The following is a 27978-nucleotide window of genomic DNA, read 5'->3' on the forward strand; positions in this document are numbered from 1 at the left end:
ACTTAGTCAATACTAATACATGACAATGGAAGATGCTGTTTTCAGGGTTTCCAAAATACAAAAGAGAGCAATGGAAAGGGCCGGGGTGGCTATTTTAAATTGTTTTAATTGTTCAACTGGTAATGGATTGTTGATTTTAATTGTTTGCTCACTGTTTTATTGTTTGGTGTTTAATTGTTGTTAGCCGCCCTGAGCCTGCTTCGGCGGGGAGGGCGGGATATAAATACGAGGAATAAGTAAGTAAATAAATAAACATTTGGGAGGGCTGGGCTGCAACCCGCTTTCAGCAGCTTTGTGACCCACTTTTGGGTCCTGACCCACAGGCTGGAAACCCTGGTCTAGAGCAATCATACCACTGATGGCTCCGCATCAAACGTAGGGCTGCTTCATGTTTCAAGAAAGCGGGCAAAGGCATTTGCTCAGTGGAGTCTGTGAATTTCAGATAGTTCCCACTTCGAAACAGCTGCTGCAGGATTGAAATTGACTAGACAGTTGTTCTGCTTGAAAGGAAGCATCTTTCGACGGTTACGCTTAAATAACGAAGGCTTTTTAATTCCGCCTGTTCAGCGGTCCTGATGAAGACCGCTGGAATAGCGCGTTGACCGCCTGGAGTCTCTTCGAAATCCTAATTCAGGGGTTTGACAATTCTCATTTTTGCGTATTGACCCAGTTGGGACTAGAGTTATAGATGCTGTTGTGCTCTGAAGATCCTTGGAGGTTTTTCACAAATGTGTATTCAATATCAATTATATAGAATGGGTGCCGAATATAGAAACTGCATAATGTACAGTACAAAATAATTATGATCACATCGAGATTTTACCAGCAACACTGCATGGTGTTTATATTGTTATACTACATTGTTTCACAACGGTCGCTTTGCGCTATCCTTATTCCCACCTGGAGGCTGGCAGTCCTAGGTTCTCCACAAGTAGGCTTCCCAATCCCCAGGTCCCAGAGGGGGATCCCCGGTTTTACAGGCTTCTCCCCTCCCCCAGCCAGCTGGCCAGCGGGGGAAGCCCCGCCCCCACAACCATCATGCACCTCCATGAACGATTCCCATAGGGAATGATGGGGAATTGATCCGCGGGTATCGGGCGCTCTGGGGGGGCTGTTTTTTGAGATAGAGGCACCAAATTTTCAGTATAGCATCTAGTGCCTCTCCCAAAATACCTCCCAAGTTTCAAAAAGATTGGACCAGGGGGTCCAATTCAATGAGCCCCAAAAGAAGGTGCCCCTATCCTTCATTATTTCCTATGGAAGGAAGGCATTTGAAAATTTGTGCAGTCCCTTTAAATGTGATGGCCAGAACTCCCTTGAAGTTCAATTATGCTTGTCACACCCTTGCTCTCGGCTCCACCCCCAATGTCTCCTGGCTCCACCCCAAAGTCCCCAGATATTTCTTAAATTGGACTTGGCAACCCTATCCACAAGTCATGGATTGAGTACTGCTGTCCGGGAACAATGATTTTCAAGCTGTGTTCCAAGGCAGCTCCTCGGGAGCTTAATAGCAGCTACCAAATGAGAAGCGCAAACTTGGTGGGCAAGCGCAAGAGCACTCCTCCCTGTGCGCTCAATCCGCACCACAAGGCGAGCGTAGTGACTCTCAGCTCACATGGGCTGACACCACTCCACGCCCTAAAGCTCCAAAGCACGCATGGCTTTAAAAGGGCATCAGACAGACTCATAGAGGATAGATCTATTAGTGGCTACCAGCCATGATGACTAAAGGGAATCTCCACATTCAGAGGCAGTAGAATACCAGTACCAGGAGTAGGGTTGCCAATCCCCAGGTGGGGGCAGGGGATCCCCGGTTTGGAGACCCTCCCCCCGCTTCAGGGTCATCAGAAAGCAGGGGGAGGGAGGGAAATGTCTTCTGGGAATTCTATTATTCCCTATGGAGATTTATTCCCATAGAAAATCCTGGAGAATTGTTCCCCGGGTATCTGGGGCTCTGGGGGGGGGCTGTTTTTTGGGGTAGAGGCACCAAATTTTCAGTATAGCATCTAGAGACTCTCCCCAAAATATCCCCCAAGTTTCAAAAAGATTGGACCAGGGGGTCCAATTCTATGAGCCCCAAAAGTTGCCCCTATCCTACACTATGGAAGGAAGGAATTGAAAAGGTGTGCCGTCCCTTTCAATGTGATGGCCAGAACTCCCTTTGGAGTTCAATTATGCTTGTCACAGCCTTGATCTTGGTCTCCTGGCCCCACCCCCAAAGTCTCCTGGCTCCACCCCCAAAGTCCCCAGATATTTCTTGAATTGGACTTGGCAACCCTAACCAGGAGGCAACCTCAAGGGAAGGCTTCAGCCTCTCTCCTGTTTTGTCAGCTGTCCAAAGGAACTGGTTGGTCACTGTGTGAGAAAGGATGCTGGACTAGATTGACTACTGGTCTAATCCAGCAAGCTCTTCTGATATTCTTATGAAGGCCTCGGCCTCTATGCCTTGCTGCTGGCCATCCAGAGGAACTGGCTGGCCGCTGTGTGAGACAGGATGCTGGACTAGACAGACCTCTCATCTGCTCCAGCAGGGGTCTTCTTATGTTCTTATGTTAAAAGTCCCAAGGGTACACAGCATGAATGGTACTGAGGAACTCTTTCCATAATTAGAAAAATGCAAGTCAAAGCACCTTCTTCTCCTGCAGGGATCAGAGAACTCTATGAGAGAACTGTTTACCACAAAGACTTACTTTCCACATACTCTGACCAGAAATTCTTCATCTGAGAAGGTGACAAATGGAGGTAGCTCAAACAGCACTTCGAATTTTGGCAGTTCTGTAATGGATTGGATTGTAAAGAGCAATGGTGAAGGTAAACAGGCAGGTTCAACGGTTCACATCGGGCCCAACCCACTGCGCCACAGCAACAAATTAAGAGCAACTCCTGACCTTATTTCTGGAATACATAGGGTGCTTCTACACATACTAGATAATGCAGTTTCAATCCACTTCAGCAACTGTTTGCTAGTGGATTTGGCCAAGGGCTTTTTTTGTAGCAAAGAAGAAGACGACTGCAGATTTATATGCCACCCTTCTCTCTGAATCAGAGTCTCAGAGCGGCTTACAATCTCCTTTATCTTCTTCCCCCACAACAGACACCCTGTGAGGCGGGAAGGGATAAACCATAGTAAAGTAGAGTCTTGTCAACCAGTCAGAAGTATTGTTCAGGCACAGTGGAGAACATTCACAAAAGGTCTCTTTGGATTAATATATAAGAATGTATTATACAGTATGAGTAGTTTACCAGTGGAATCGGCTGCCAAGAGAGGTGTTGAACTCCTCCTCACTGGCTATCTTCAAGCAGCAGCTGGATGAACAATTTTTCAGAGATGTTTTAGGCTGATCTTGCATTGAGCTGCGGGGTTGGGCTAGTTGGCCTCTATGGCCCCTTCCAGCTCTATAATTCTATAAAATCTTAAGCCCCCAAATGGAATTGGATAATTTATGCTGGATAATCTTGAGCATTAACAGGATAGCGATTTGGGTCTGGAAATCCCAATGGAAGATTGGAATTGTATTTGGTCAAAGAACAATATTTTATAATCAGATATAGAATCGTTGAATTGGAAGGGATCATACATATGAGAGAAAATCTTTACAAAATTCAATATAAATGGTGCCAGACTCCATCCAAACTAGGATTTATTTAGATAAGTATTAGATATATGTAAGCAGAAGAAGAAGAAGATGATATTGGATTTATATCCCGCCCTCCTCTCCGAAGAGTCTCAGAGCGGCTCACAATCGCCTTTCCCTTCCTCCCCTACAACAGGCACCCTTTGAGGTGGGTGGGGCTCAGAGGACTCTCACAGCAGCTGCCCTTTCAAGGACAGAGTCTCAGAGCAGCCTACAACCTCCTTTCCCTTCCTCCCCCACAACAGACACCCTGTGAGGTGGGTGGGGCTGGAGAGGGCTCTCACAGCAGCTGCCCTTTCAAGGACAGAGTCTCAGAATGGCCTACAATCTCCTTTACCTTCCTCCCCCACAACAGACACCCTGTGAGGTGGGTGGGGCTGAGAGGGCTCTCACAGCAGCGGCCCTTTCAAGGACAGAGTCTCAGAATGGCCTACAATCTCCTCTCCCTTCCTCCCCCACAACAGTCACCTTGTGAGGTGGGTGGGGCTGGAGAGGACTCTCACAGCAACTGCCCCTTCAAGGACAGAGTCTCAGAGCAGCCCACAATCTCCTTTCCCTTCCTCCCCCACAACAGACACCCTGTGAGGTGGGTGGGGCGGCTGAGTGAGCTTTCACAGCAGCTGCCCTTTCAATGACAGAGTCTCAGAGCGGCCTACAATCTCCTTTCCCTTCCTCCTCCACAACAGACATCCCGTGAGGTGGGTGCGGCTGAGAGGGCTCTCACAGCAGCTGCCCTTTCAAGGACAGAATCTCAGAGCGGCCTACAATCTCCTTTCCCTTCCTCCCCCACAACAGACACCCTGTGAGGTGGGTGGGGCTGGAGAGGGCTCTCACAGCAGCTGCCCTTTCAAGGACAGAGTCTCAGAGCGGCCTACAATCTCCTTTCCCTTCCTCCCCCATAACAGGCACCCTGTGAGGTGGGTGGGGCTGGAGAGGGCTCTCACAGCAGCTGCCCTTTGAAGGACAACCTCTGTCAGAGCTCTGGCTGACCCAAGGCCATTCCAGCAGGTGCAAGTGGAGGAGTGGGGAATCAAACCCGGTTCTCCCAGATAAGAGTCCGCACACTTCACCACTGCACCAACCTGGCTAATCTGCTGCATATTTTTGGTGGTGCCTGTCATAAACCAATTCTGGAGAGAAGGTCTTGTTGCAATAAAAATACGACAGGATATAATTAGTGTACAGGATACAATTTGCCATGCAAGCCTAAAATCATCTTTAAAAATATCGTCCTAGATGATTCCTTGGAATTCGTTTGGGGCTTGACCATTAATGGCTGTATCTGCCTTGCTCCATATTGGGGGGGAAAGAAACTAACTTTTGCTTATAGACTGCTATAAATGAATACACAAATTTACATCGGTGTTAAAATTAACATGTTACAGTAAGCACCGGTGGTGATCATAAACGTCCTGAGAAACGGGCATTGTTTGGGATTTATGTAACAAAATGCAAAAAAACAAACTACAAAACCCCAGAAAGGGGGAAAAGTTCCCTCCTTCTGAGGATACAGCCCAAGATTATTCTTCATGATGGGAGCTTCAGGTCTAACTACCAAAAGCAGCCTCCTACCACAGCCCCAATGTCATTGTTCAGAAGAAAGATATGCAAAGGCTTGCAGTTGTCCTGCTATAGTGCGGTAAACCCATTTCATTTCTGCTGAATCCCAGAGTGGTGTGACATCACTTCCGGGGTTCCCCCAGAAATGACGTTACATTGTCAACGCAATGGCTCCCCCCATGTTACTGTCCCCCCCCCCCCAATCCTAAAACTTTAATTACTTAAGAAGGCTGCATGGTATCTTGGACTTCCTGATGAGGGCAAAGTGAACTGTGGACTTCGCATACTTACATTATTTCAATATTTTACTTAAAATATAAAATATTATACCAAAGGGAGGGAAGGAAGTGAAAGAATAACTAGGACTTTTAAGATCCTCTTTTCATAAGAACATAAGAGAAGCCATGTTGGATCAGGCCAACGGCCCATCCAGTCCAACACTCTGTGTCACAGAAGAACATAAGAGAAGCCATGTTGGATCAGGCCAACGGCCCATCCAGTCCAACACTCTGTGTCACACAGTGGCAAAAAAATTTATATATACACACACACTGTGGCTAATAGCCACTGATGGACCTGTGCTCCATATTTTTATCTAAACCCCTCTTGAAGGTGGCCATGCTTGTGGCCGCCACCACCTCCTGTGGCAGTGAATTCCACATGTCAATCACCCTTTGGGTGAAGAAGTACTTCCTTTTATCCATTTTAACCTGTCTGCTCAGCAATTTCATCGAATGCCCACGAGTTCTTGTATTGTGAGAAAGGGAGAAAAGTACTTCTTTCTCTACTTTCCTTTTATTTGCAAGGGGAAAGGGGAAGATTCTTTCAACATTTTTACAGACTTCACATCTCTACACCAAGCCCCACCCACTGCTGGCAAAGTGGCCCTCCCCTTAAAACTCACCATATTCCTCCACATCAAAAAACATCATGGTTTCTCTCTCTCCTGTCTGGATGGAATACATCCCCAGGGCTGCTTCCGAGGCCAGGGGGAAGGAGAGATCTGCTATGCCTTGTTTGGTCTCCACATTCAGCCACTGACCAATCCGGTTCCGGTTGGGATCCTGTCCACAGGGTAAGATGAAAAGAACTGTGAAGTTCACAGACAGGATGCAAAAGTGCTGATGCGTGTATGTGTTAAACAGGGGTGTCAAACTCATTTGCTATGAGGGCCAAATCTGACATATATGAGACTTTGTTGGGCCGGGCCATGTGCGTCATAACATGTAACGCCAGGGAGCAGAGATATAAACATTATAAAGGACACAGACAAACAATCAAAGATTTCTTAATTTTTTTTTAAATTTTGGCAGTCTTGCAATATTTCATTTATTTAACAGACACCTCTTGCTCTAAATTATTGCATCAAAAAATGGAGACAATGTCGGTGCTATAGTAATCTTGACTATGCTGTTCAGGTGCTGTTTAGGTGTGTATCTGTAAGCTACACCTATTTTTGATTTCTTGACATTCATTACAGGAATCTCATGGTTTGAGCCTAAAACCCAGAGGAAAACATGAAATGGCTGGGCCTTGCAGACTTTTTCTACATAAGTTGCTTCATGTGCATGTGAAGGCATCATGACACAGACTGTTTGTCTCCCAAACTATAGTCTTCCTCCAGAGAAACTACATCTCCTAAGAGGCAGTGCAAGAATACAGAAACAGCAATGTCAGGATCAGCTTACAATCTGGGAAGTCTAGATTCAAAAACCCCAGTCTGTAAAGGAAATGTGCTGGGTGAACTTGGTCTGAACACACACTCTCAGCCTAATCCACCTCCCTGGCTTTTTGTTATTCCTCATCTAAATAGTTCACATTGATTTCCTACTGAGAAGGAAGAAAGCAATGAAGGCATGAATACAGTGAAAAGGCATGAATACAGTGAAAAGGGGGAAGCAAATCCAGTTGTTCAAAGGAGAGCCCTGGAATAACGAGCCCAACAAAATTCTCTCTCTCTCTCTCTGTAGCAAGGCAAAAAACTCATGCCTTGAATATAATTCTGTTGACCTTATAGGTGCTTTGTATCTCTCCCTGCGAGGGAGGGAACTGGGTAAAAGAAGCTCTGGCTCTTTCTCTCCCTCCCCAAGGGATGAGGAGGGGGAGGAACCTCAGCCATAGAAGAAAGAGAAGCTTGGCTCAGAAGCTCTGCAGTGTGATTGAGACAACCTGGTAAAGCAAGCTCTCCCTCCCCCTCTCCCTCCCCCAGGGAGGAGCCTCAGCCAATGGAGAAAATAGAGGCTTTGCTCTGTAGCTCCTGTGTGATTGAGCAAACTGGCAAAGCAAGCTGAGACACAGAAGGAAGCAAGAGAGAGGGAGAAGAAAGCAGATGACAGCCAGTTGCTCGGGGGCCTGATAGGAACCGTCTGGAGGCCATTCCCCTGGGCTGCACGTTCTACACCCCTGTGACAGAGACTTTATGTAAGGAGAAAAGGAAAGGACTGCACCAGTTACTAAAAGATAAAAAATAAGACCAACCAATGGTGCACTTTATATGCATTTTATCAATCAGCTAAAAATTCCCTACAAGTTTCTCCAAAAGGCTTCCTCAGGACGATCTGTTATTCAGTGTTCTTTCAACAAGAGTACAAAACAGTAAGGATTGTGCCTTAATTGTGCAGCTGCTACAGCAAAGGCCCTCTCTTGTGTACCCCCCCAGCTAGCATCTGATGGGACAATGAGGAGGCCTCTTCCTGTGATCCTAATTCCCAGACAGGAACATACAGGAGAAGACGGGCCTTAAGCTCTTGTCCCAAGCAACGTAGGGCTTTTAAGGACAAAACCAATGCTCTATGATTCAACCTTGAATTAAGCTCAGAACATGAGTAGTAGCCAGTGCAATTGCTGTAATATCGGGGCCACATGCTCCCAAGAGCTGGCACCAACCAGCAGTCTAGCTGCAGCATTCTGCAGTAATTGCAGCCTCCTGATAGTCTTCAAGGGTAGCCCCAAGTAGAGTGCATTCCAATGGATTTCAGCAGGAAAAGTCACCTCTCTCCATATGTTGGAGTCTCAACCTGAGCAGAGCCCATATGCACCAAGTCTGGAACCCCTAGAGCCTATCTTTCAGTGGAACCCATAACAGAAATAGAATCATAGAGTTGGAAGGGATCTCCAGGGTCATCTAGTCGAACCCCCTGTACAATGCAGGAAACTCACAAACCCCTCCCCCTAAGTTCGCAGGATCCACATTGCTGTCAGATGGCCATCTAGCCTCTGTTGAAAAACCTCCAAGGAAGGAGGGCCCACCACCTCCCGAGGAGGAAGCCTGTTCCACTGAGGAACCGCTCTGACTGTCAGTGAAGGGAGAAGCGCCACAGGCTCAGAAAGCAGCACAGAGAGCACAGACTTCCCCCCCACCCCCCCGCCGCCCCGACTTGTGCAGCTGCTGTTTACAAAGAAAATCTTGAGAGGCTGATTTATCCAACTAAATGCAGAATGATTTCTAGCTACTTACCATCAGCACTACCGAACCGATCTGCAAGGACAAAAGAGAGGCAAGATCAGAGTCATGAGAAATGGAACCGAAGGTCATTCCCCTGTGCAAAGCCAGCTAGGGATTCAGACACTTGTCTTTCCCTTAACTGGCTGTAGAGTTGCCAACCTCCAAGTGGGGCCTGGAGGCCTCCTGGAATTCACAGCTGATCTCCAGATAATACAGATCAGTCCCCTGGATAAAATAGCAGCTTTGGAGGATAGACTCTATGGCACTATACCCCAGTGAGGTTCCTTCCCTCCCAAAACTGTGCCCTTCCCAGCCCCCACCCTCAAAATCTCTAGGAATTTCCCAACCCAGAGTTGGAAACCCTAATAGGTTGCCTTGTATTCTCAAGCTGAGATAAGCTTGCCGACTTCCAGGTGGGACCAGGAGATAGGGCTGCCAAGTCCACTTCAAGAAATATCTGGGGGCTTTGGGGGTGGAGTCAGGAGACACTGGGGGTGGAGCCAGGAGCAAGGTTGTGACAAGTATTATTGAACTCCAAAGGGAGCTCTGACCATCACATTTAAAGGGACCGCACACCTTTTAAATGCCTTCCCTCCATTGGAAATAATGAGAGATAGGAGCACCTTCTTTTGGGACTCATAGAATAGAACCCTCTGATCCAATATTTTTGAAACTTGGAGGGTCTTTTAAAGAGAGGCGTTGGATGATGTGCTGCAAATTTGGTGCCTCTATCTCAAAAAACAGCCCCCCTCAGAGCCCCAGACATCCACGGGTTAATTCTCCATTATTCCCTACGGGAATCGATCTCCATAGGAAATAATGGATTGTCCAGCAGACATTTCCCTCCCCTGCCCTGCTTTCTGACGACCCTGAAGCGGGGGGAGGGCCTCCAAACCGGGGGATCCCCTTCCCCCACCTGGGGATTGGCAACCCTACCAGGAGATCTCATGGAACAACAGCTGATCTCCAGACTATATAGGCCACTTCCTGTGGAGGAAGTGGCTGGTTTTGAGGGCAGACCCTATGGCATTATATCCTGTTGAGGTCTCTCCCCTCCCCAAATTCAGTCCTTCAAAATTCCACCTCCAAATCTCCAGGAACTTCCCAACCCAGAATTTGCGAACATAAAATGAGTCAAGCTGCACGTGGTCTGGGCCAGCAAAAGCTGTCAGCAGGCCTGGGGTGTGGAGGGGTTTGGACCAGAGTTGGGAAAGGCAGGCTTAACTTTGTCTAATAAGAAGTGTGTTTGCAAGTGAAAGCTCATACCTTAAATAAAACTTTTTTCGTCTTAAAGCTGCCACTGGACTCGAACTTTGAACATATGAAGCTGCCTTCTACTGAATCAGACCCTTGGCCCATCAAAGTCAGTATTGTCTTCTCAGACTGGCAGCGGCTCTCCAGGGTCTCAAGCGGAGGTTTTTCACACCTATTTGCCTGGACCCTTTTTAGTTGGAGATGCCGGGGATTGAACCTGGGACCTTCTGCTTACCAAGCAGATGCTCTGCCACTGAGCCACTGGTCCTCCCTGCTCTCCAGGGTCTCAAGCTGAGGTATTTCACACTTATTTGCCTGGACCCTTTTTAGTGAGAGATGCCGGGGATTGAACCTGGGACCTTCTGCTTACCAAGCAGATGCTCTGCCACTGAGCCACTGGTCCTCCCCTGCTCTCCAGGGTCTCAAGCTGAGGTATTTCACACTTATTTGCCTGGACCCTTTTTAGTGAGAGATGCCGGGATTGAACCTGGGACCTTCTGCTTACCAAGCAGATGCTCTGCCACTGAGCCACCGTCCCTCCCCTGCTCTCCAGGGTCTCAGCGGAGGTTTTTCACACCTATTTGCCTGGACCCTTTTTAGTTGGAGATGCTGGGGATTGAACCTGGGACCTTCTGCTTACCAAGCAGATGCTCTGCCACTGAGCACTGGTCCTCCCCTGCTCTCCAGGGTCTCAAGCTGAGGTATTTCACACTTATTTGCCTGGACCCTTTTTAGTGAGAGATGCCGGGGATTGAACCTGGGACCTTCTGCTTACCAAGCAGATGCTCTGCCACTGAGTCACCGTCCCTCTCCTGCTCTCCAGGGTCTCAAGCTGAGGTTTTTCACACCTATTTGCCTGGACCCCTTTTTTGGGGTGGGGGGGGAGATGCCAGGGATTGAACCTGGGACCTTCTGCTTCCCAAGCAGATGCTCTACCACTGAGCCACCGTCCCTCCCCTTTATTCAAACACAAATCAGTTCCCTTGGAAAAAATGGCAGCCTTTGGAGGGTGGACTCTATTGCATGATGGCCTAGTGAGGGGTATTACCTGGGCTTCCTTACCTTGCCACATCTGGCCAATATTTCCCCTGCTAGAAGGGTTGCCAACCTCCAGGTACTGACCGGAGATTCCCAGTATTACAACTGATCTCCAGGCAGCAGAGATCATGGAGGGAATGGCCATTACACCCCCATGGCATTATACTCTGTTGAAGTCCCTCCCCTAACTAAACCCCACCCTCCTCAGGCTCCACACCCGAAATATTCAAGTATTTTCCAAGCTGGGGGCGGGGGAACTCTATTTACTAGTGTCAAAGCCAACCTCCAAATTTCATATGAACATCTGAAGCTGCCTTCTACTGAATCAGACCCTTGGTCCATCAAAGTCAGTATTGTCTTCTCAGACTGGCAGCGGCTCTCCAGGGTCTCAAGCTGAGGTTTTCCACACCTATTTGCCTGGACCCTTTTTTTGGAGATGCCGGGGATTGAACCTGGGACCTTCTGCTTCCCAAGCAGATGCTCTACCACTGAGCCACCGTCCTCCCTAACATATGAGCTGCCTTCTACTGAATCAGACCCTTGGTCCATCAAAGTCAGTATTGTCTTCTCAGACTGGCAGCGGCTCTCCAGGGTCTCAAGCTGAGGTTTTCCACACCTATTTGCCTGGACCCTTTTTTGGAGATGCCGGGGATTGAACCTGGGACCTTCTGCTTCCCAAGCAGATGCTCTACCACTGAGCCACCGTCCCTCCCCCAATTCCCAGAATTCCAACTGATCTTCCTATGACAGGGATCATCTTCCGCGAAGAAAATGGCTGCTTTGAGGGCAAACTCTTCGGCAATATACCCTGCTGAAGTCCCTGCCAAGGTCTCCAAAAATTTCCCAACCTAGAGTTGCCAACTCTGAACTGGGAAATTCCTGGAAATTTGGGAGCAGCTCAAGTTGAGGCTGGCGTTTGGGACAGGGGTGCCAGGTCCCTCCGGATCCAGGTCGGGAAACTCCTGGGTGGAGCCGGGGAGGGCAGGGACCTCAGTGGGGTGCAAGGCCAGAGAGCCCACCCTCCAAAGCATCCATTTTCTTCAAGGGAGCTGATCTCTGTCGTCTGGAGATAAGCTGTAATTCTGAGGAATTCCCAGGCTCCACCTGGAGGCTGGCATCCCTAGTGGGGAGGAACCGCAATATAGTATAATACCTTCTATGAGGAATCTATGCTCCAAAGCAGTCCGTTTTGCCAGGGGAACTGATCTCTTTAATCTGGAGATCAGTTGGAATTCTGGGAGATCTCTATGCCCCACATGGAGGGTGGCAATCCTAGAGCTCAGAGAAGCAGAATTTCCTTTGCACCCCCTTCACGAGGGAAGTGGCACAAGAAACGAAGAGGTTTGCTCAGAGTCATTTCAGAATATATACTCTTCACCTAGTCCTATTAAGAGAAGAGAAGAGAAGAGAAGAGAAGAGAAGAGAAGAGAAGAGAAGAGAAGAGAAGAGAAGAGAAGAGAAGAGAAGAGAAGAGAAGAGAAGAGAAGAGAAGAGAAGAGAAGAGAAGAGAAGAGAAAGGACCAATGGATCTAGCAGCGGTCACCAAGAGAGGGACGTCTTGCCTGGACTCAGACAAGTATAAGAACTTATTCTTATGTAACAGCTGGGTCTGGGTGTGGTAAGAAGGGAGAAGCCCAGAGGAGATCTTTGTTTGGTAACTCAAGCTCTGGTAAGGAGACGACCCTGCTAGCTTTTGCTGAATGGTCTGCCTAAGAAGAATCCACACTCACCGTGTCCGGCAGGGCCTTAAACTCATCATTGAGCCTCAGAATTCGGAACTTGACTGAAAACAAAAATTAAAATGTTTATTATTTTTACACCACTTCTCCATGACAGAATAAGGATCACACTATGAAAACCCTTGCTCTACTAGAATACTATTGCCATCCCCCAGCCCTCCCACACCATATTTTGTTTATTTTATTTGTACATCACCCTCCCGCCAGTTAGGGCTCAGGGAAATGTTGCCCCTATCTTCAAGAAGAGGGAAAAGGAGGGTCTGGATAACTACCAACCCATCAGCTTGATGTCTATACCTGGAAAAGTTTAGAACAAATCTTCAGTCAGTCAGTCTTGGAACATTTAGAAAGGACAGCTGTGATTACTAAGAGCCAGCACGGGTTTCTCAAGAACAAGTCATGTCAGACTAACCTTATGTCTTTTTTCCTTTGAGAAAGTTACTATCTTGCTGGATCAGGGGAATGCTGTAGACATAGTTTATCTTGATTTCAGTAAGGCTTTTGATAAGGTTCCACATAATATTCTTGTTGACAAATCAGTGAAATGTTGTTTGGATCCTGTTACTGTTAGATGGATCTGTAACTGGTTGACAGATCCATCCCAAAGAGTCATAGAGTTGGAAGGGACCTCTAGTCCAACCCCCTCCACAATGCAGGAACTTCACAAATAACTCCCCCCACATCCTTCTCCCCTCCTTCTCATGACCTGCCTAATTCACAGAATCAATACAAAATAGGGTTTCAGCAACAGTTGAGGCTGATAAACATAGCAGCTGAAATACAGGAACACGAGTCCCCAAACATTACATGAACATTTCACACACTTTTAAATCTATAACATATAGCAACAATATTTATTTGACCGTTATTCACATCCATACAATAATAGAACACAGTCCCATGATAAATCCCTCTTCTTGAAAAAAGTGAAAAGAGTAACGGTTCCCTTCACTCTTATTCTGTGTTGGAGCTTCTAGCACCCACTCTTTCTTGCTCCCATGGTAAACTTTTTCAAGCCATCAAACAGTCCATAAAAACTGATAATATCCATTCAGCAGGGAAGTTATTTCCACAAGTGCAAATGAAGACTGAAATCTACAGCAAACAAACAGACACGCCTTCTGGTAACAGGTGGTTTTGGTACAACTTTCTCAGCATTTAATAATGACTTGAATCCTTATTCGGAGCTGACGTGAAAATAAAGAGAAAGTGTGAGCCATGCTATATTTTGCCCTACTCTTCAACATGTACACCCATAGGAGTAAATTTTACATTGATCTACGCTTTGTCTTGCTATCTGTTTCTTCTTTCCAGTCTTAAAGGCTCTTAACGTTCATATGCCTCTTACATACACAATTAAATATTCCCTACTGAACAAATTGCCAGTAGGAAAAAATCCTTAAAGAGATGGCTCATCATGTTTATAATTTCTGTAGCAGTAGAATTTCTGTAGAAATTCTATAATTTCATTCAACAGGTAAGTCACTTCCATTCCGTACCATCTGCTTGCGAATGGTTCCTCGTCCTCTTGGAGAGGAGCGACAAGTGGAGTGCCTCAAGGACCTGTTTTGTTCAACATTTTTATAAATGATTTGGATGAAGGAATAGAGGGAATGCTTATTACATTTATGGATTATACTAAATTAGAAAGGGGTAGAAAATATGGTAGAAAGAGTCAGGATACAGGATGATCTCGACAGGCTGGAAAACGGGTCAGATAAATAAAATGACTTTTAATATGGATAAATGTAAAGGGCTGTGTTTAGGTCCGAAAAATCAAATGCATCACTATAGAATGGGGGAGGCTTGTATACATATACTTTGGGGGATTAATAATAATAATAAATAATAAACTTTTATTTATACCCTGCCCTCTCCGCCTAGGCAGGCTCAGGGCGGCTAACAAGACATGGTAAAACCATGATACAATAAAATAGTATATAATATAATTAATAATTTAAGCAGTAAAACCAATGAAACAGTATAACATTATGGTACAATCAAATTATGTATAAGATGGCTCATTGATATTATCAGGAGTTCCGTCTTAAAAAGCTAGCTGGAAGAGGGCGGTTTTGCAGGCCCCACGGAACCGGTTAAGATCCCGTAGGGCCCACACCTCTTCCGGCAGTTGATTCCACCATTGGGGGGCCTTTGTAGAGAACGCCTGTTCTCCGGGTAGTTTTTAATTTGGTTTCTTTTGGCCCAGGGATTTCGAGAAGATTTTTTGAGCTTGATCGCAGTGCTCTCTGGAGAACATATGGAGAGAGGCGGTCCCTAAGGTAGGCAGGTCCTCGACCATATAGGGCTTTAAAGGTAATAACCAGCACCTTGTAACGAACCCGGTAAACAATTGGCAGCCAGTGCAACTCCCGCAGCCCAGACTGCACATGTTCCCACTGAGGCATATATAGGGAGAGGCAGTCCTGAAGATGGTCACAAACCAGCCTCAGGCAACAGGTACGAAGGAATTCACAGCAACAAGACTCAAGACCGCTTCTTAACAGCAAAACCTGCCGATTGGTACTTGAAACTAACCAAAACAATAGCAGAAAATTAGGAGTCTGGGGAAATGGAGACCAAATAGCGAGCAATTCATTAAAAGCTGGTGTGGATTCAAATGACACCCACCAATACACAGGCTTGCCAAGCTCCAGGTGGGGCCTGGAGATGTCCTGGAATTACAACTGATCTCCAAACTACAGAGATCAGTTTGACTGGAGGATATATATTGAATGATATATATTATATCCTGCTCTTCACTCTGAATCTCAGAGCGGTTACAATCTCCTTTTACCTTTCTCCCACACAACAGACACAGTGAGGTGGGTGGGGCTGGGAAAGCTCTGACAGAAGCTGCCCTTTCAAGGACAACTTTTGCGAGAGAGCTCTGGCTGACCCAAGGCCATTCCAGCAGGTGCAAGTGGGGGGAGTGGGGAATCAAACCCGGATCTCCCAGATAAGAGAGCTATGGCTGACCCAAGGCCATTCCAGAAGGTGCAAGTGGAGGAGTGGGGAATCAAACCCGGTTCTCCCAGATAAGAGAGCTCTGGCTGACCCAAGGCCATTCCAGCAGCTGCAAGTGGAGGAGTGGGGAATCAAACCCGGTTCTCCCAGATAAGAGAGCTCTGGCTGACCCAAGGCCATTCCAGCAGCTGCAAGTGAAGGAGTGGGGAATCAAACCTGGTTCTCCCAGATAAGAGAGCTCTGGCTGACCCAAGGCCATTCCAGCAGCTGCAAGTGGAGGAGTGGGGAATCAAACCCGGTTCTCCCAGATAAGAGAGCTCTGGCTGACCCAAGGCCATTCCAGCAGCTGCAAGTGAAGGAGTGGGGAATCAAACCTGGTTCTCCCAGATAAGAGAGCTCTGGCTGACCCAAGGCCATTCCAGCAGCTGCAAGTGGAGGAGTGGGGAATCAAACCCGGTTCTCCCAGATAAGAGAGCTCTGGCTGACCCAAGGCCATTCCAGCAGCTGCAAGTGAAGGAGTGGGGAATCAAACCCGGTTCTCCCAGATAAGAGAGCTCTGGCTGACCCAAGGCCATTCCAGCAGGTGCAAGTGGAGGAGTGGGGAATCAAACCCCGTTGTCCCAGATCGCTACACCAAACTGGCTCCGCTTTGGAGGGGACTCTATTGTCTTATACCTTCCTGAGAGCTCTGTCTTCCCGAAATCCCACCCTTCCCAATATCTACCCACAAAACCAGCAGTTATTTCCCAACTCAGAGTTAGCAACCCTACCAATACAGGAGAACATACCAAGAACAGGGAAGATCTTTCACCACTGGAGAGGTTTCCAGCAGCAGTAGCAACAGTGTTTTAGCAGGATGGCTCTCCCTATCCGCTCTCCTGCCGTTTTCTTCTCCATTCCACTTTGTTCTATCAATCACCATCAGCCCACCTTCCAAAGTAGCCATTTTCCCCAGGGGAGAAAATCTGTACCCACGACATCAGTTGTAATTCCAGGAGATCTCTAGGCCCCACCTGGAGGTTGGCAACCTCCAACCCCTCATGCGAAGGCAGTTAGGTTAGGGTTGCCAAGTCCAACTCCAGAAATATCTGGAGTTGGACTTTGGGGGTGGAGCCAGGAGACTTTGGGGGTGGAGCCAGGAGAAACTGGGGTGGCGCTAGGGGGAGGGGGGGAACGGCGCCGAGGAGCGTGGCGAGCCGCCCCGTCTTGGAGCGGGCAACGCTGCTGCCGCCTCTTCTCCACTCGCGTGGCTGCTTCTCCGAGATGGGCTCAGGCTGGGCCCATCTCGGAGGAGCAGCTGCAGTGGAATCGGAGGGGGGGGGGTGGAGGCGGGCTGGGGGCGTGGCGAGCCGCGAGTCCGGGTCCTAGAAGGGCCCGGATTTGCGGCTCGCCATGCTCCTGGCCTGCCTCTGCCCTCCCCTTCTCTGGTTTTGCCTCGGAGGCGGGGCGGGCGATGCCGCTGCGCAGCTGCCGCCTCTTCTCCGCTCGCCGTGGCTGCTCCTCCGAGATGGGCTCAGCCTGGGCCCATCTCGGAGGAGCAGCTGCGGTGGGCGGGGAGGGGGCGGCGCGGTGGTGTCGCCCGCTCCGGGATGGGGCGGCTCGCCATGCTCCTTGGCGCCGTTTCCCCCCTCCCCCCGCTTCCATTTTTTTGGGGAGCGGGGGAAGAGGCTGGAAATCCTGGGGTCCCCCGCCAGGGTTGGGAAGCCTAGGTTAGGCTGAGAGAACATGACTGGCAAGCTTCCAAGGCAAAGCGTTGAACATTACAATGCGCAGGCCGCCTGGAACCACCCTTCCCCTGGCACAGCGGCTCTTGCTTGTGCTCACTGGAACTGCATTCCTTGCTGATGGGGAGGAGGGCCTTTTGTGGCAAACAGCCCCACTTGGATAGAGCAGAGCCCCTCTGCTTTCCCCAGCTGTATTCTCCCTCCCTGCTGGCTCTGCCAAAGAAGGCCCTGCAGGGCCAGGCCTCTCCCAAGGACTGCTGGTGAGTCGGGCCTACCTGTCTCTCCGGGTTTGTAAAAGGGCTTGTCCGTCTCTATGATGTCCAGGATGAAAACGGCCCTGATCAGCACCTTCTTCCGGCCCTCGAAGCTCACACTGTCGCCCTTGCGGATGCGCACGTGCACGTGGGCGACCTCTTCTTCCTCCTCCACAACGCAAAGGAGAAAAGCGCTTTCAATGCGGGAGGCCAGAGAGCAAGGCAGCCCTTTTGAAAGTGGGACAGATGTTCTTCGCTGCTGAGCTGAAATCTTTTGGGGGAATTCCTCCCAAAGTGGTCTACTCCTGCCCAGGGACAGGCATTCAAGGCCTCCCACCCAGCCTGTTGACCCCATCTTCCTTTTGCCCCTCTTTCCAAGTCCTTCTGAAGCCTCTGTCCTTTGCTCATCCTCTTCCTAGTCTGCCCTTCCTTGGTTTCCCCCCCCCCACACACACACTCCTTTCCCTCCTAAGCCATTTTAGAAACCTCTCCTCTGCCTTCCTCTGTCATGTGCATTCTTCCTTAAGGCCTAAGACATTTGGTAGGAGGAGAGAAGCGGCTGGGGGGACGTTAGACTTACACCATCACGGGTCTTTTCCGTGGGAGTGAAGGCTGGAACCTGAGAGAGGAGAGAGCTGCGTTAGCGCCGAAGTCCTTCCATTTTTGTCAGAGGATGCTTCTGTGGGTGAGTGAGGCATGGAAATCCACTCCTTCTCGGACCTGCTTTTGGTACAGTCTGACACCAGATTGGGAAATTCCAGAATATTTTATTATTATAGAAGATTTGGGGGTGGAGCCTGTGGAGGGAAGGGACTGGGGAAGGAAGTAGGGTTGCCAAGTCCAATTCAAGAAATATCTGGGGACTTTGGGGGTGGAGCCAGGAGACTTTGGGGGTGGAGCCAGGAGACATTGGAGGTGGAGCCAAGATCAAGGCTGCGACAAGCATAATTGACCTCCAAAGGGAGTTCTGGCCATCACATTTAAAGGGACGGCACACCTTTTCAATTCCTTCCTTCCATAGGACATAATGGATAGGGGCGCCTTCTTTTGGGGCTCATAGAATTGGGGTCCAATCTTTTTGAAACTTGGGGGGTATTTGGGGGAGAGGCACTAGATGCTATACTGAAAATTTGGTGCCTCTACCCCAAAAAACAGCTCCCCGAGAGCCCCAGATACCCGTGGATCAAGTCTCCATGATTTTCTATGGGAATAAATCTCCATAGGGAATAATAGAGTTCCCAGCAGACATTTCCCTCCCCTCCCCCCGCTTTCTGACGACCTTGAAGCGTGGGGAGGGCCTCCAAACCAGGGGATCCCCTGCTCCCACCTGGAGATTGGCAACCCTAGAAGGAAGGGACCTCCCTAAGGTATCATGTCATAGAATCCACTGTCCAGAGCTGCCCATTTCCTCTAAGGGAACGGATCTCTGTGGTCTAGAGATCACTCGTAATTCTGGGAGATATCCAGGCCCCATTGACTTAGAAGGCCAATGGAAGCCGATGATGTCACGAGGAAGCCAAAACTGAGGGTTGAATCCAGACAACATTTTCTGCTCACCCAAGAAGGATTGCCGACCCCCAAGTGGGGGCAGGCGATCCCCTGGTTTGGAGGCCCTCCCCCCGCTTCAGGGTCATCAGAAAACAGCGGGGGAGGGAAATGTCCGCCAGGCACTCCATTATTCCCTCTGGAGACCGATTCCGATAGGGTATAATGGATAATTTATCTGTGGGTATCTGGGGCTTGGAGGGGGGCTGTTTTCTAAGACAGAGGCACCAAATTTGCAGCATAGCATCCAGTGCCTCTCCTCAAAACACCCTCCAAGTTTGAAAAGGTTTGGCCCAGTGGGTCTAACTCTATGAGACCCAAAAGAAGGCACCCCTATCCTTCATTATTTCTAATGAGATAATGTGCTGTCCCTTTAAGATGTGATAGCCAGAACACCCTTTGGAGTTCATTTGTGCTTGTCACAACCTTGCTCCCGGCTCCACTGCAATGTCTCCTGGCTCCCACCCCAAAAGTCTCCTGCCTCCATTCCCAAAGTCCCCAGATATTTATTGAATTGAACCTTTTGTCAGTGGAATAGAAGGTTTTTTGCCTCTCCCTGCTTCCTCTAATCTCCCCCAATGCTACTCCTTGGGGACAGGGATCCTCAGAAACAGAACAAGAGGCAAATCAAAAGTCTGCCGCAGCAGCAGGAATCCCTATTGGTGGGGCTCAGGACCGCCATTTTGAAGACGACGAAGACATTGGATTTATATTCTGCCCTCCACTCTGAATCTCAGTGTCTCAGAATGGCTCACAATATTCTTTATCTTCCTCCCACACACAATAAACACCCCGTGAGGTGAGTGGGGCTGGGAGAGGACAAGCTCTGCGAGAGCTATGGCTGACCCAAGGCCATTCCAGCAGCTGTGAGTGGAGGAGTGGGGAATCAAATCCCAGATAACCACTACACCAAACTGGCTCTGGTTTCAAGGACGAGGGGAAGTCCTGTATCTCTGTAAGGACAGACTACTGACTTGACCTGCCCACCAACACTCAAATGGCAGCCTCTGGGTGGTCTGGGAAGAGCAGTGAGAAGGCCAACAGGTGGGGGCTGGTGCTGGGTGTATGGGGCACTGCTTCATTTGCCCTTATCATGGACCATTATGGAGTCACAACAAGGATGAATGCAAGATGCTTCGGTGCCCATCAGGGAGAATGGCGATGTATAAATGAAGTAAAACAAACAATTGTACCTGGAAGTTAATGCACTCAGAAATCCCTGGCTTTTCCACATCCTTCTCCACAATTGAATAGTTCTGGGTCTTCATCTCCAGTGTGACAGACAGGTGAACACTCTCTGGGAGAGAACTGAGAAGTACGCAGACTTTGTCCACATTGGGATGGTAAAGGATGGCTGGGACAACCACCATATAATGACTGGAAGAGGATGGAGAAGAGGTCATTGGAGGGGGGGGCCTTTCCAGAGAGCTCTCCCCCTATAAAGGCACAGTTGTTATTCAGCTGCTGTGTGGGAAGAGTAACAATGGGAAACTGGGAAGATCCTCCTGGTTCCCCAAAGAACCAATCCCAGCCACTTTTGAAGGAATTTAGTCCAGAACTGCATACTGCTTAAACCACTGAAGTGGGAACTGGGAGACCCAGGTTCAAATCCCCACTCTGCCATGGAAGAGGACTCACTACCAGCATTGGGACTCACTACCAGCATAGTCATTCACTCCCAGGATTGTTGTGAAGATAAAATGGAGGAGAGGAGAATGATGTAAGCCACCTGGGTCCCCACTGGGGAGGAAGGCGGGATATAAACAAAATAAATAAATAAATTAGGAGCCAACTTGGGCCTTCAGCCAGCCCCGTCTACTATATGAGACCAAGCATACCCAATAGTCATTTGAGCAACCAACACCCACTCCTTCTTCCTCCCCGACAACAGCAGGAGGCAGATTCCTCCTCCTCCAAAACTGTCTTTTTCTTGGTAGAGCATTTGCTTGGCATGCAGAAGGTCCCAGGTTCAATCCCCAGCATCTCCACTTGAAGTATCTGGCAGGAGATGATGTGAAAGGAGAGCTCCTGCCAGTCTGAGTAGACAATGGTGTTCATGTGGAACCCTCCAAGCATGATGGGAAACTACTAATAAAGACATGAAGGAACAAGAAAGCATAAAGGGACATCTCAGAACACTACCTGGAGTACTTGGAGAGAGGTAACAAACACACGGGAAATTGTGGATGTGTTATCTACTTGGGCTGCCAAAAATCTTTTGACAAAAATGCTGCACCAAAAGTTCCTGAATGGTCATAGGTTCTCTTGTGGATTACAAGTGATTACATAACAAGAAGCAGAGAGCAGGGGTAAATTGACAATTCATGTAATTGAAGGAAGTAATGCTTGAAGGGGTGATGGAGGACTTTCCCTGCGAGGAAAGCCTCAAGAGTTTGAGCCTTATCAGAGAAAACATGACCAAGAGGGATCATGACCAAGGTTTATAAAACCTTTTCTCCCTCTTTCATAATTTAGTTTCGTTTATTAGATTTGTATCCTGCCCTCCCCACCGAAGCAGGCTCAGGGCAGGATAACATAATAACAAAATTCAAAACTACCCAATTAAGTTTATGGGCAGTAATCCAAAGGAAGCTCTTTTCTGCTTCAAGATACCCAGGCCAGAGAAAAGGGAACCTTGAGGTTTATTTGCCTTTCTTTGACGGGTGTGAGGGAAAGCATCCCTGGTTCCCTCTCAAGAGGTAATGTGAATAACAATGGGCCTGGTCTATTTTGCAGGTGTTACTAATTGCTCTTCTTTGGGCCTACACAATTCTTATCAACTTCAAGGCCAAAGCAGTTAGCTTCTCATCAGAAACTGTTGTCTGTGTGATGGGCGGAGGGAGAACCAGAGGTGATGAGGTAATTTTCTAGAGGTTTTTCCTGGAGGCATACTCTGATTGGATGTCACCATTGCCTAGGGTTGGCAGTAGGCTTCCCAATCCCCAGGTGGGGGCAGGCGATCCCCAGGTTTGGAGACCCTCCCCCCCCCCCGCTTCAGAGTCATCAGAAAGCGGGCGGAGGGGAGGGAAATGTCTGCTGGGAACTCTATTATTCCTTATGGAGATTTATTCCCATAGAAAATCGTGGAGAATTGATCCGTGGGTATCTGGGGCTCTGGGGGGCCCCTGTTTTTTGGGGTAGAGGCACCAAATTTTCAGTATAGTATCTAGTGCCTCTCCCCAAAATACCCACCAAGTTTCAAAAAGATTGGAACAGGGGGTCCAATTCTATGAGCTCCAAAAGAAGGTGCCCCTATCCTTCATTATTTCCTATGGAAGGAAGGAATTGAAAAGGTGTGCTGTCCCTTTAATTGTGACGGCCGGAACTCCCTTCAATTATGTTCGTCACACCCTTGCTCCTGGCTCCGCCCCAATGTCTCCTGGCTCCACCCCCAAAGTCTCCTGGCTCCACCCCCAAAGTCCCCAGATATTTCTTGAATTGGACTTGGCAACCCTACCCCAGGGCCCAGTGGGGTTTCTCCCATTTGGGGGGCTTTGATCTGCCACTGGCCAGCTGGCACTTCTGGGTGATATCATCATGTCAGGAAAGTCACATGTCTACCCCTGGAACATCCTCCCAAATCCCTCCACTGGATGGGTAAGGGGACCTTGAAACCCTGTCATCACCTGATGTGCAAAGTCCTAAAACTATAATTATGCCAAAGCCGTGAGGAAGAGAGACTAGCTTGGATTTTGATGGACTATGACACACAATAACTAGTAATACAGAGAACACTTCTTCGGCCTTTGACTCTGGAACTTAAGGTTTATGCTGTCTAATGCAAGATCACAGAGGCTAGATGGCCATCTGACAGCAATGAAGATCCTGTGGATTGAGAGGGAGGTGTTTGTGAGTTTCCTGCATTGTGCAGGGGGTTGGACTAGATGACCCTGGAGGTCCCTTCCAACTCTAATGATTCCATGATTAGGAAGAACTTCCTGACGGTTAGAGCGATTCCTCAGTGGAACAGGCTTCCTCCTTGGGAGGTGGTGGGCTCTCCTTCCTTGGAGGTTTTTCAACAGAGGCTAGATGGCCATCTGACAGCAATGAGGATCCTGTGAATTTAGGGGGAGGTGTTTCTGAGTTTCCTGCATTGTGCAGGGGGTTGGACTAGATGACCCTGGAGATCCCTTCCAACTCTATGATTCTATGATCTGAAAAGTGGTAAGACAGTTAAGCTAGTTGATGTAAGATTACAAAGTAATATGTTGCATATAGTAGAATTCTTTATTTGGCAGTAATTCAATAAACTTTATAAATATGTTTTTAAATAATTAACAACAGTCTGGGTTGGTCTTAGACTCTTTGACAGAGGGCCAAATGTTATTTTATGTATTTAAATCATCCAGGGATATTTACCTTATTTAGGGTTACCAGGTGTCCTCTTTATAGAGGACATGTCCTCTTTTGGGGGTGTCTATCCTCTTTGGGACTTTTGATGAAAATGGTCTATTTGGGGATGGAAGGTTAGGGATATTCCGAGTTAGTGATTATCACAGCTTCCATAGAAGGTGTCTTTAAAATGAGATTTGTTATATGGTCCCTTGTTTGAAGTAATCAGTCGGGAAATGTGACTTCTGTCTTCTTTTTTGCTTTTCAAAATAGGGCAGCCATAATCTCTAGGCGTGAGTGCTCCTTTTCCTTTAAATTTCTGTTATTGTTAGAAGAGGTGGATGCTTTTTGTTAAATGGAAAAATTAGCATCAGGTGTTGTATGTTAAGGTGTTCTATGCCTTTGTCAATCTGAAAATATCAGCCTTGAGAAATCCTTAAGTTGGAGATAACAGTATAATTTGTATCTGTTTTAGAGTCTTATATGAAATGCTGATAAATTGTTCCTTTTGGTAAATAAATTCCTGTTCTGTTTCCCTTCTCAAGGAAAGTTGGGGTCATTTAGTGTGCACCCTGGGTCTTGTGAGGAAAGAACTCTCAAGCTCACGGAGAACTCTCAGGCTAAGTCTCCTGGCCTGGAGCTGGCAACACACTGTAAGAGCACCTTCAATTAGCCATCTCATCCCTGGTTTGGGGGGGGTGCATCACAGTAACCCTATGTTATTAAGCACTCTGTTGTCTGTTAAATAAACCTTTGTTGTTCAGTCTCATCTGACTTTTGCTTGTCAAGTCAAATATCTAAGAAAAAGTGATCTCTGCCAGCAGTTTTCCATATAAGAAGCCTTGAGGGATCACATCGCTTATACGCTACCAATCTTTTATTTATTTAAAACTTGTGCCCCCCCTTAGGGTTTCCAAGTCCAATTCAAGAAATATCTGGGGACTTTGGGGGTGGAGCCAGGAGACATTAGGGGTGGAGCCAAGATCAAGGCTGTGACAAGCATAATTGAACTCCAAAAGGAGTTCTGGCAATCACATTTAAAGGGACGGCACACCTTTTCAATTCTTTCCTTCCATAGGAAATAATGAAGGATAGGGGCACCTTCTTTTGGGGCTCATAGAATTGGACCCTCTGGTCCAATTGTTTTGAAACTTGGAGGATATTTTGGGGAGAGGCACTAGATGCTGTACTGAAAATTTGGTGCCTCTTCCCCAAAAAACAGCCCCCCCAGAGCCCCAGATACCCACAGATCAATTCTCCATGATTTTCTATGGGAATAAATCTCCATAGGGAATAACAGAGTTCCCAGCAGACATTTCCCTCCCCTCCCACCGCTTTCTGACGACCCTGAAGCGGGGGGAGGGCCTCCAAACCGGGGGATCCCCTGCCCCCACCTGGGGATTGGCAACCCTAGCCCCCCTTTTAGTTTGATTGTGGCTGGTTGGGATATCAAGAATCTATAGGAGAGGCCGGAGTGGGAAGGAGTTTGGATATTCTTCAGTCCAGAAGGCAAAGGCCTCAGAGCTTTCCCACTTCAAGGGTTGCCAAACTTCTAGGGTTGGGGCCAGGGGATCCCCCAGCTTAAAGGCCCTCTCCCCGCTTCAGGGTCATCAGAAAGTGGGGGGGAGGGAAATATCTGCTGGGCACTCCATTATACCCTACGGAGGCCAATCCCTATAGGGTATAATGGAGAATTGATCGGGGGGGGGTATCTGGCACTCTGGGGGGCTGGTTTTTGAGGTAGAGGCACCATATTTTCAGCATAGTATCTGGTGCCTCTCTTCAAAATATCCCCCAATTTTCAAAAAGATTGGGCCAGGAGGTCCAATTTTATGAGCCCCAAAAGAAGGTGCCCCTATCCTTCATTATTTCCAAATGGAGGGAAGGCATTTAAAAGGTGTGCGGTCCCTTTAAATGTGATTGGCCAGAACTCTCTTTGGAGTTCAGTTGTGCTTGTCATAGCCTTGATCTTGGCTCCACTCCCAAAGTCCCCAGATATTTCTTGAGTCGGACCTAGCAACCCTATTGAGACTGCCTTTTTCTCACACAGAGCACCTTTCCGCAAAACCTACACATACCAGTCAGGAATGAGAGATTAAGATGGTTGGTAAAAGCCTAAATAATATCTAAACAAAGATTGGGGCAGTTTAAGTTTGTTTCAGTAGAGAACAGGGGTGGCCAAACTGTGGCTTGGGAGCCACAGGTGGCTCTTTTACACATATTGTGTGGCTCTGGAAGCCCCACCACTCCATTGGACGGATTGGAGAAGGCATTGGTTTCTTTAAAGCACTTCTCCAAGCCAAGCCAATCAGCAGCTTAGAGAACGCATTTAAAGTTAAAGTTGCTTTCTTTCCACCTCTCCCTCCCTCCTCTCATCTATTTGCCTTCCTGCCTTCCGGCTCTCAAACACCTGACATTCATGTCTTGCGGCTCTCAGACACCTGATGTTTATTCTATGCGGCTCTTACATTAAGCAAGTTTGGCCACCCCTGGTATAGAAGATATACATGCTACTGGAAGGTGACTCAATCAACGGGGGGCTGGGGGGGGACTGAAGTTTTGGAGAGAAAACCTGCCTGTGAATTGGGGGATATGGAGGTCTCTCATATAAACTTTTAAAAACTTTTATTTAACACAAAGTAGCATTAAATTGTTTACTTATAACTAGGGCAACAGACAAAATGCAATTTTTCAAGTGAATTTCTTAATAAAATACAGTATTTTTTGCACCATAAGACTCACTTTTCCCCCCAAAAAAAGTGGAGGGAAAAGTGTGTGCGTCTTAAGGAGCGAATACTGCAAAAAATTCACACAAATGCCTCTAAATTCACACAAATGGCTCTAAAAACTAGGTGCGTCTTATGCTCAGGTGCGTCTTATGGAGCGAAAAATACGGTAGTTATAGGGGGGGAAACGCAAGTACAAAAATTTATCGGAAACTATTTTTAATCACCCTCCCAAAGTTTGTAAGGCAAAATATAATCTTATCGCCACTGAAATTATATTGTCTCAAGAGCATACTTTTCAGTTCTGGAAATCTTCTTTCTAAAGAAATTGATACTGGTGGGCAATGTTTTAAAAATATATTCTAATGAAGAAACATCACTACTTGTATGAAACAAAACATCTTTTATTCCATTGCTTTCTAACCTTGACGATATATAGCATTCAATATACATAGTTTAGGGGAGGGACGGTGGCTCAGCGGTAGAGCATCTGCTTGGCAAGCAGAAGGTCCCAGGTTCAATCCCCGGCATCTCCAAAAAAGGGTCCAGGCAAATAGGTGTGAAAAACCTCCGCTTGAGACCCTGGAGAGCCGCTGCCAGTTTGAGAAGACAAGACTGACTTTGATGGACCCAGCGTCTGATTCAGTAGAAGGCAGCTTCATATGTTCATAATCTTGGGGGAGGGACAGTGGCTCAGTAGTAGAGCATCTGCTTGGGAAGCAGAAGGTCCCAGGTTCAATCCCTGGCATCTCCAAAAAAGGGTCCAGGCAAATAGGTGTGAAAAACCTCAGCTTGAGACCCTGGAGAGCCGCTGCCAGTCTGAGAAGACAAGACTGACTTTGATGGACCAAGAGTCTGATTCAATATAGGCAGCTTCATATATTCATGGGGAGAAACGGTGGCTCAGTGGTAGAGCATCTGCTTCATAAGCAGAAGGTCCCAGGTTCAATCACCGGCATCTCTGACTAAAAAGGGTCCAGGCAAATAGGTGTGAAAACCCTCAGCTTGAAACCCTGGAGAGCCGCTGCCAGACTGAGTAGACAAGTCTGACTTTGATGGACCAAAGAGGGTCTGATTCAGTAGAAGGCAGCTTTATATGTTCATATATTAAGATCTTTAGGGGAGGGACAGTGGCTCAGTGGTAGAGCATCTGCTTGGGAAGCAGAAGATCCCAGGTTCAATCCCTGGCATCTCCAAAAAAGGGTCCAGGCAAATAGGTGTGAAAAACCTCAGCTTGAGACCCTGGAGAGCCGCTGCCAGTCTGAGAAGACAATACTGACTTCGATGGACCAAGAGTCTGATTCAGTATAGGCAGCTTCATATGTCCATAGATCAAAAGATGCAACACAATGTTGCCTACTTATAACTTTATGGTTTAAAAGGATTTCTCCTCCTTTAAAAAATGGCAAAGTCTTTGATCAAGTCCTCAAAACTAACCTGTTGTACAAATTTGCTTCTATGCTTAGTAGAGACAGCCTGTCCTGTTGCGTAGTTGTCCCTGCCGCCCCTCCACCCTTCTCAGTGTTAGTGGCTCCACTCCCTATAATTTCTTATGAACAGCCACAACAGAAAGAATGACTGAGAAAAATGTTTCATCTTCAAGGCTGGGAAACCTCTGGAGATATGGGGATGGAGCCTGGGGAGAACAGGGATCTCTCTCACGGGGGTACAATGCCCTCCAAAGCATCCAGCTTCTCCAGGAGTAGTCTGAAGATGAGCTGTAGTTCTTGGGGATCCCCTGAAGGCTGGCATTCCTAGT

At 47.8% G+C, this 27978-nt stretch overlaps 1 protein-coding gene across 1 annotated transcript in view; it reads right to left on the bottom strand.

The window, feature by feature from the left end:
* Positions 1 to 27978, bottom strand: part of LOC132569860 (alpha-2-macroglobulin-like protein 1) — a 131717-nt gene that overhangs the window by 102671 nt on the left and 1068 nt on the right. The window contains exons 2-8 of the mRNA XM_060236292.1: positions 20355 to 20538; positions 18197 to 18235; positions 17638 to 17785; positions 12663 to 12715; positions 8653 to 8673; positions 6100 to 6259; positions 2690 to 2775 (exon numbers count right to left, since the gene is read on the bottom strand). Of these exons, the coding sequence (XP_060092275.1) occupies positions 2690 to 2775; positions 6100 to 6259; positions 8653 to 8673; positions 12663 to 12715; positions 17638 to 17785; positions 18197 to 18235; positions 20355 to 20538 (691 nt within the window). The remainder of the gene's footprint in view (positions 1 to 2689; positions 2776 to 6099; positions 6260 to 8652; positions 8674 to 12662; positions 12716 to 17637; positions 17786 to 18196; positions 18236 to 20354; positions 20539 to 27978) is intronic.

The sequence above is a fragment of the Heteronotia binoei genome, chromosome 4, assembly GCF_032191835.1.
Source record: "Heteronotia binoei isolate CCM8104 ecotype False Entrance Well chromosome 4, APGP_CSIRO_Hbin_v1, whole genome shotgun sequence".
Classification (NCBI taxonomy): Eukaryota; Metazoa; Chordata; class Lepidosauria; order Squamata; family Gekkonidae; genus Heteronotia; species Heteronotia binoei.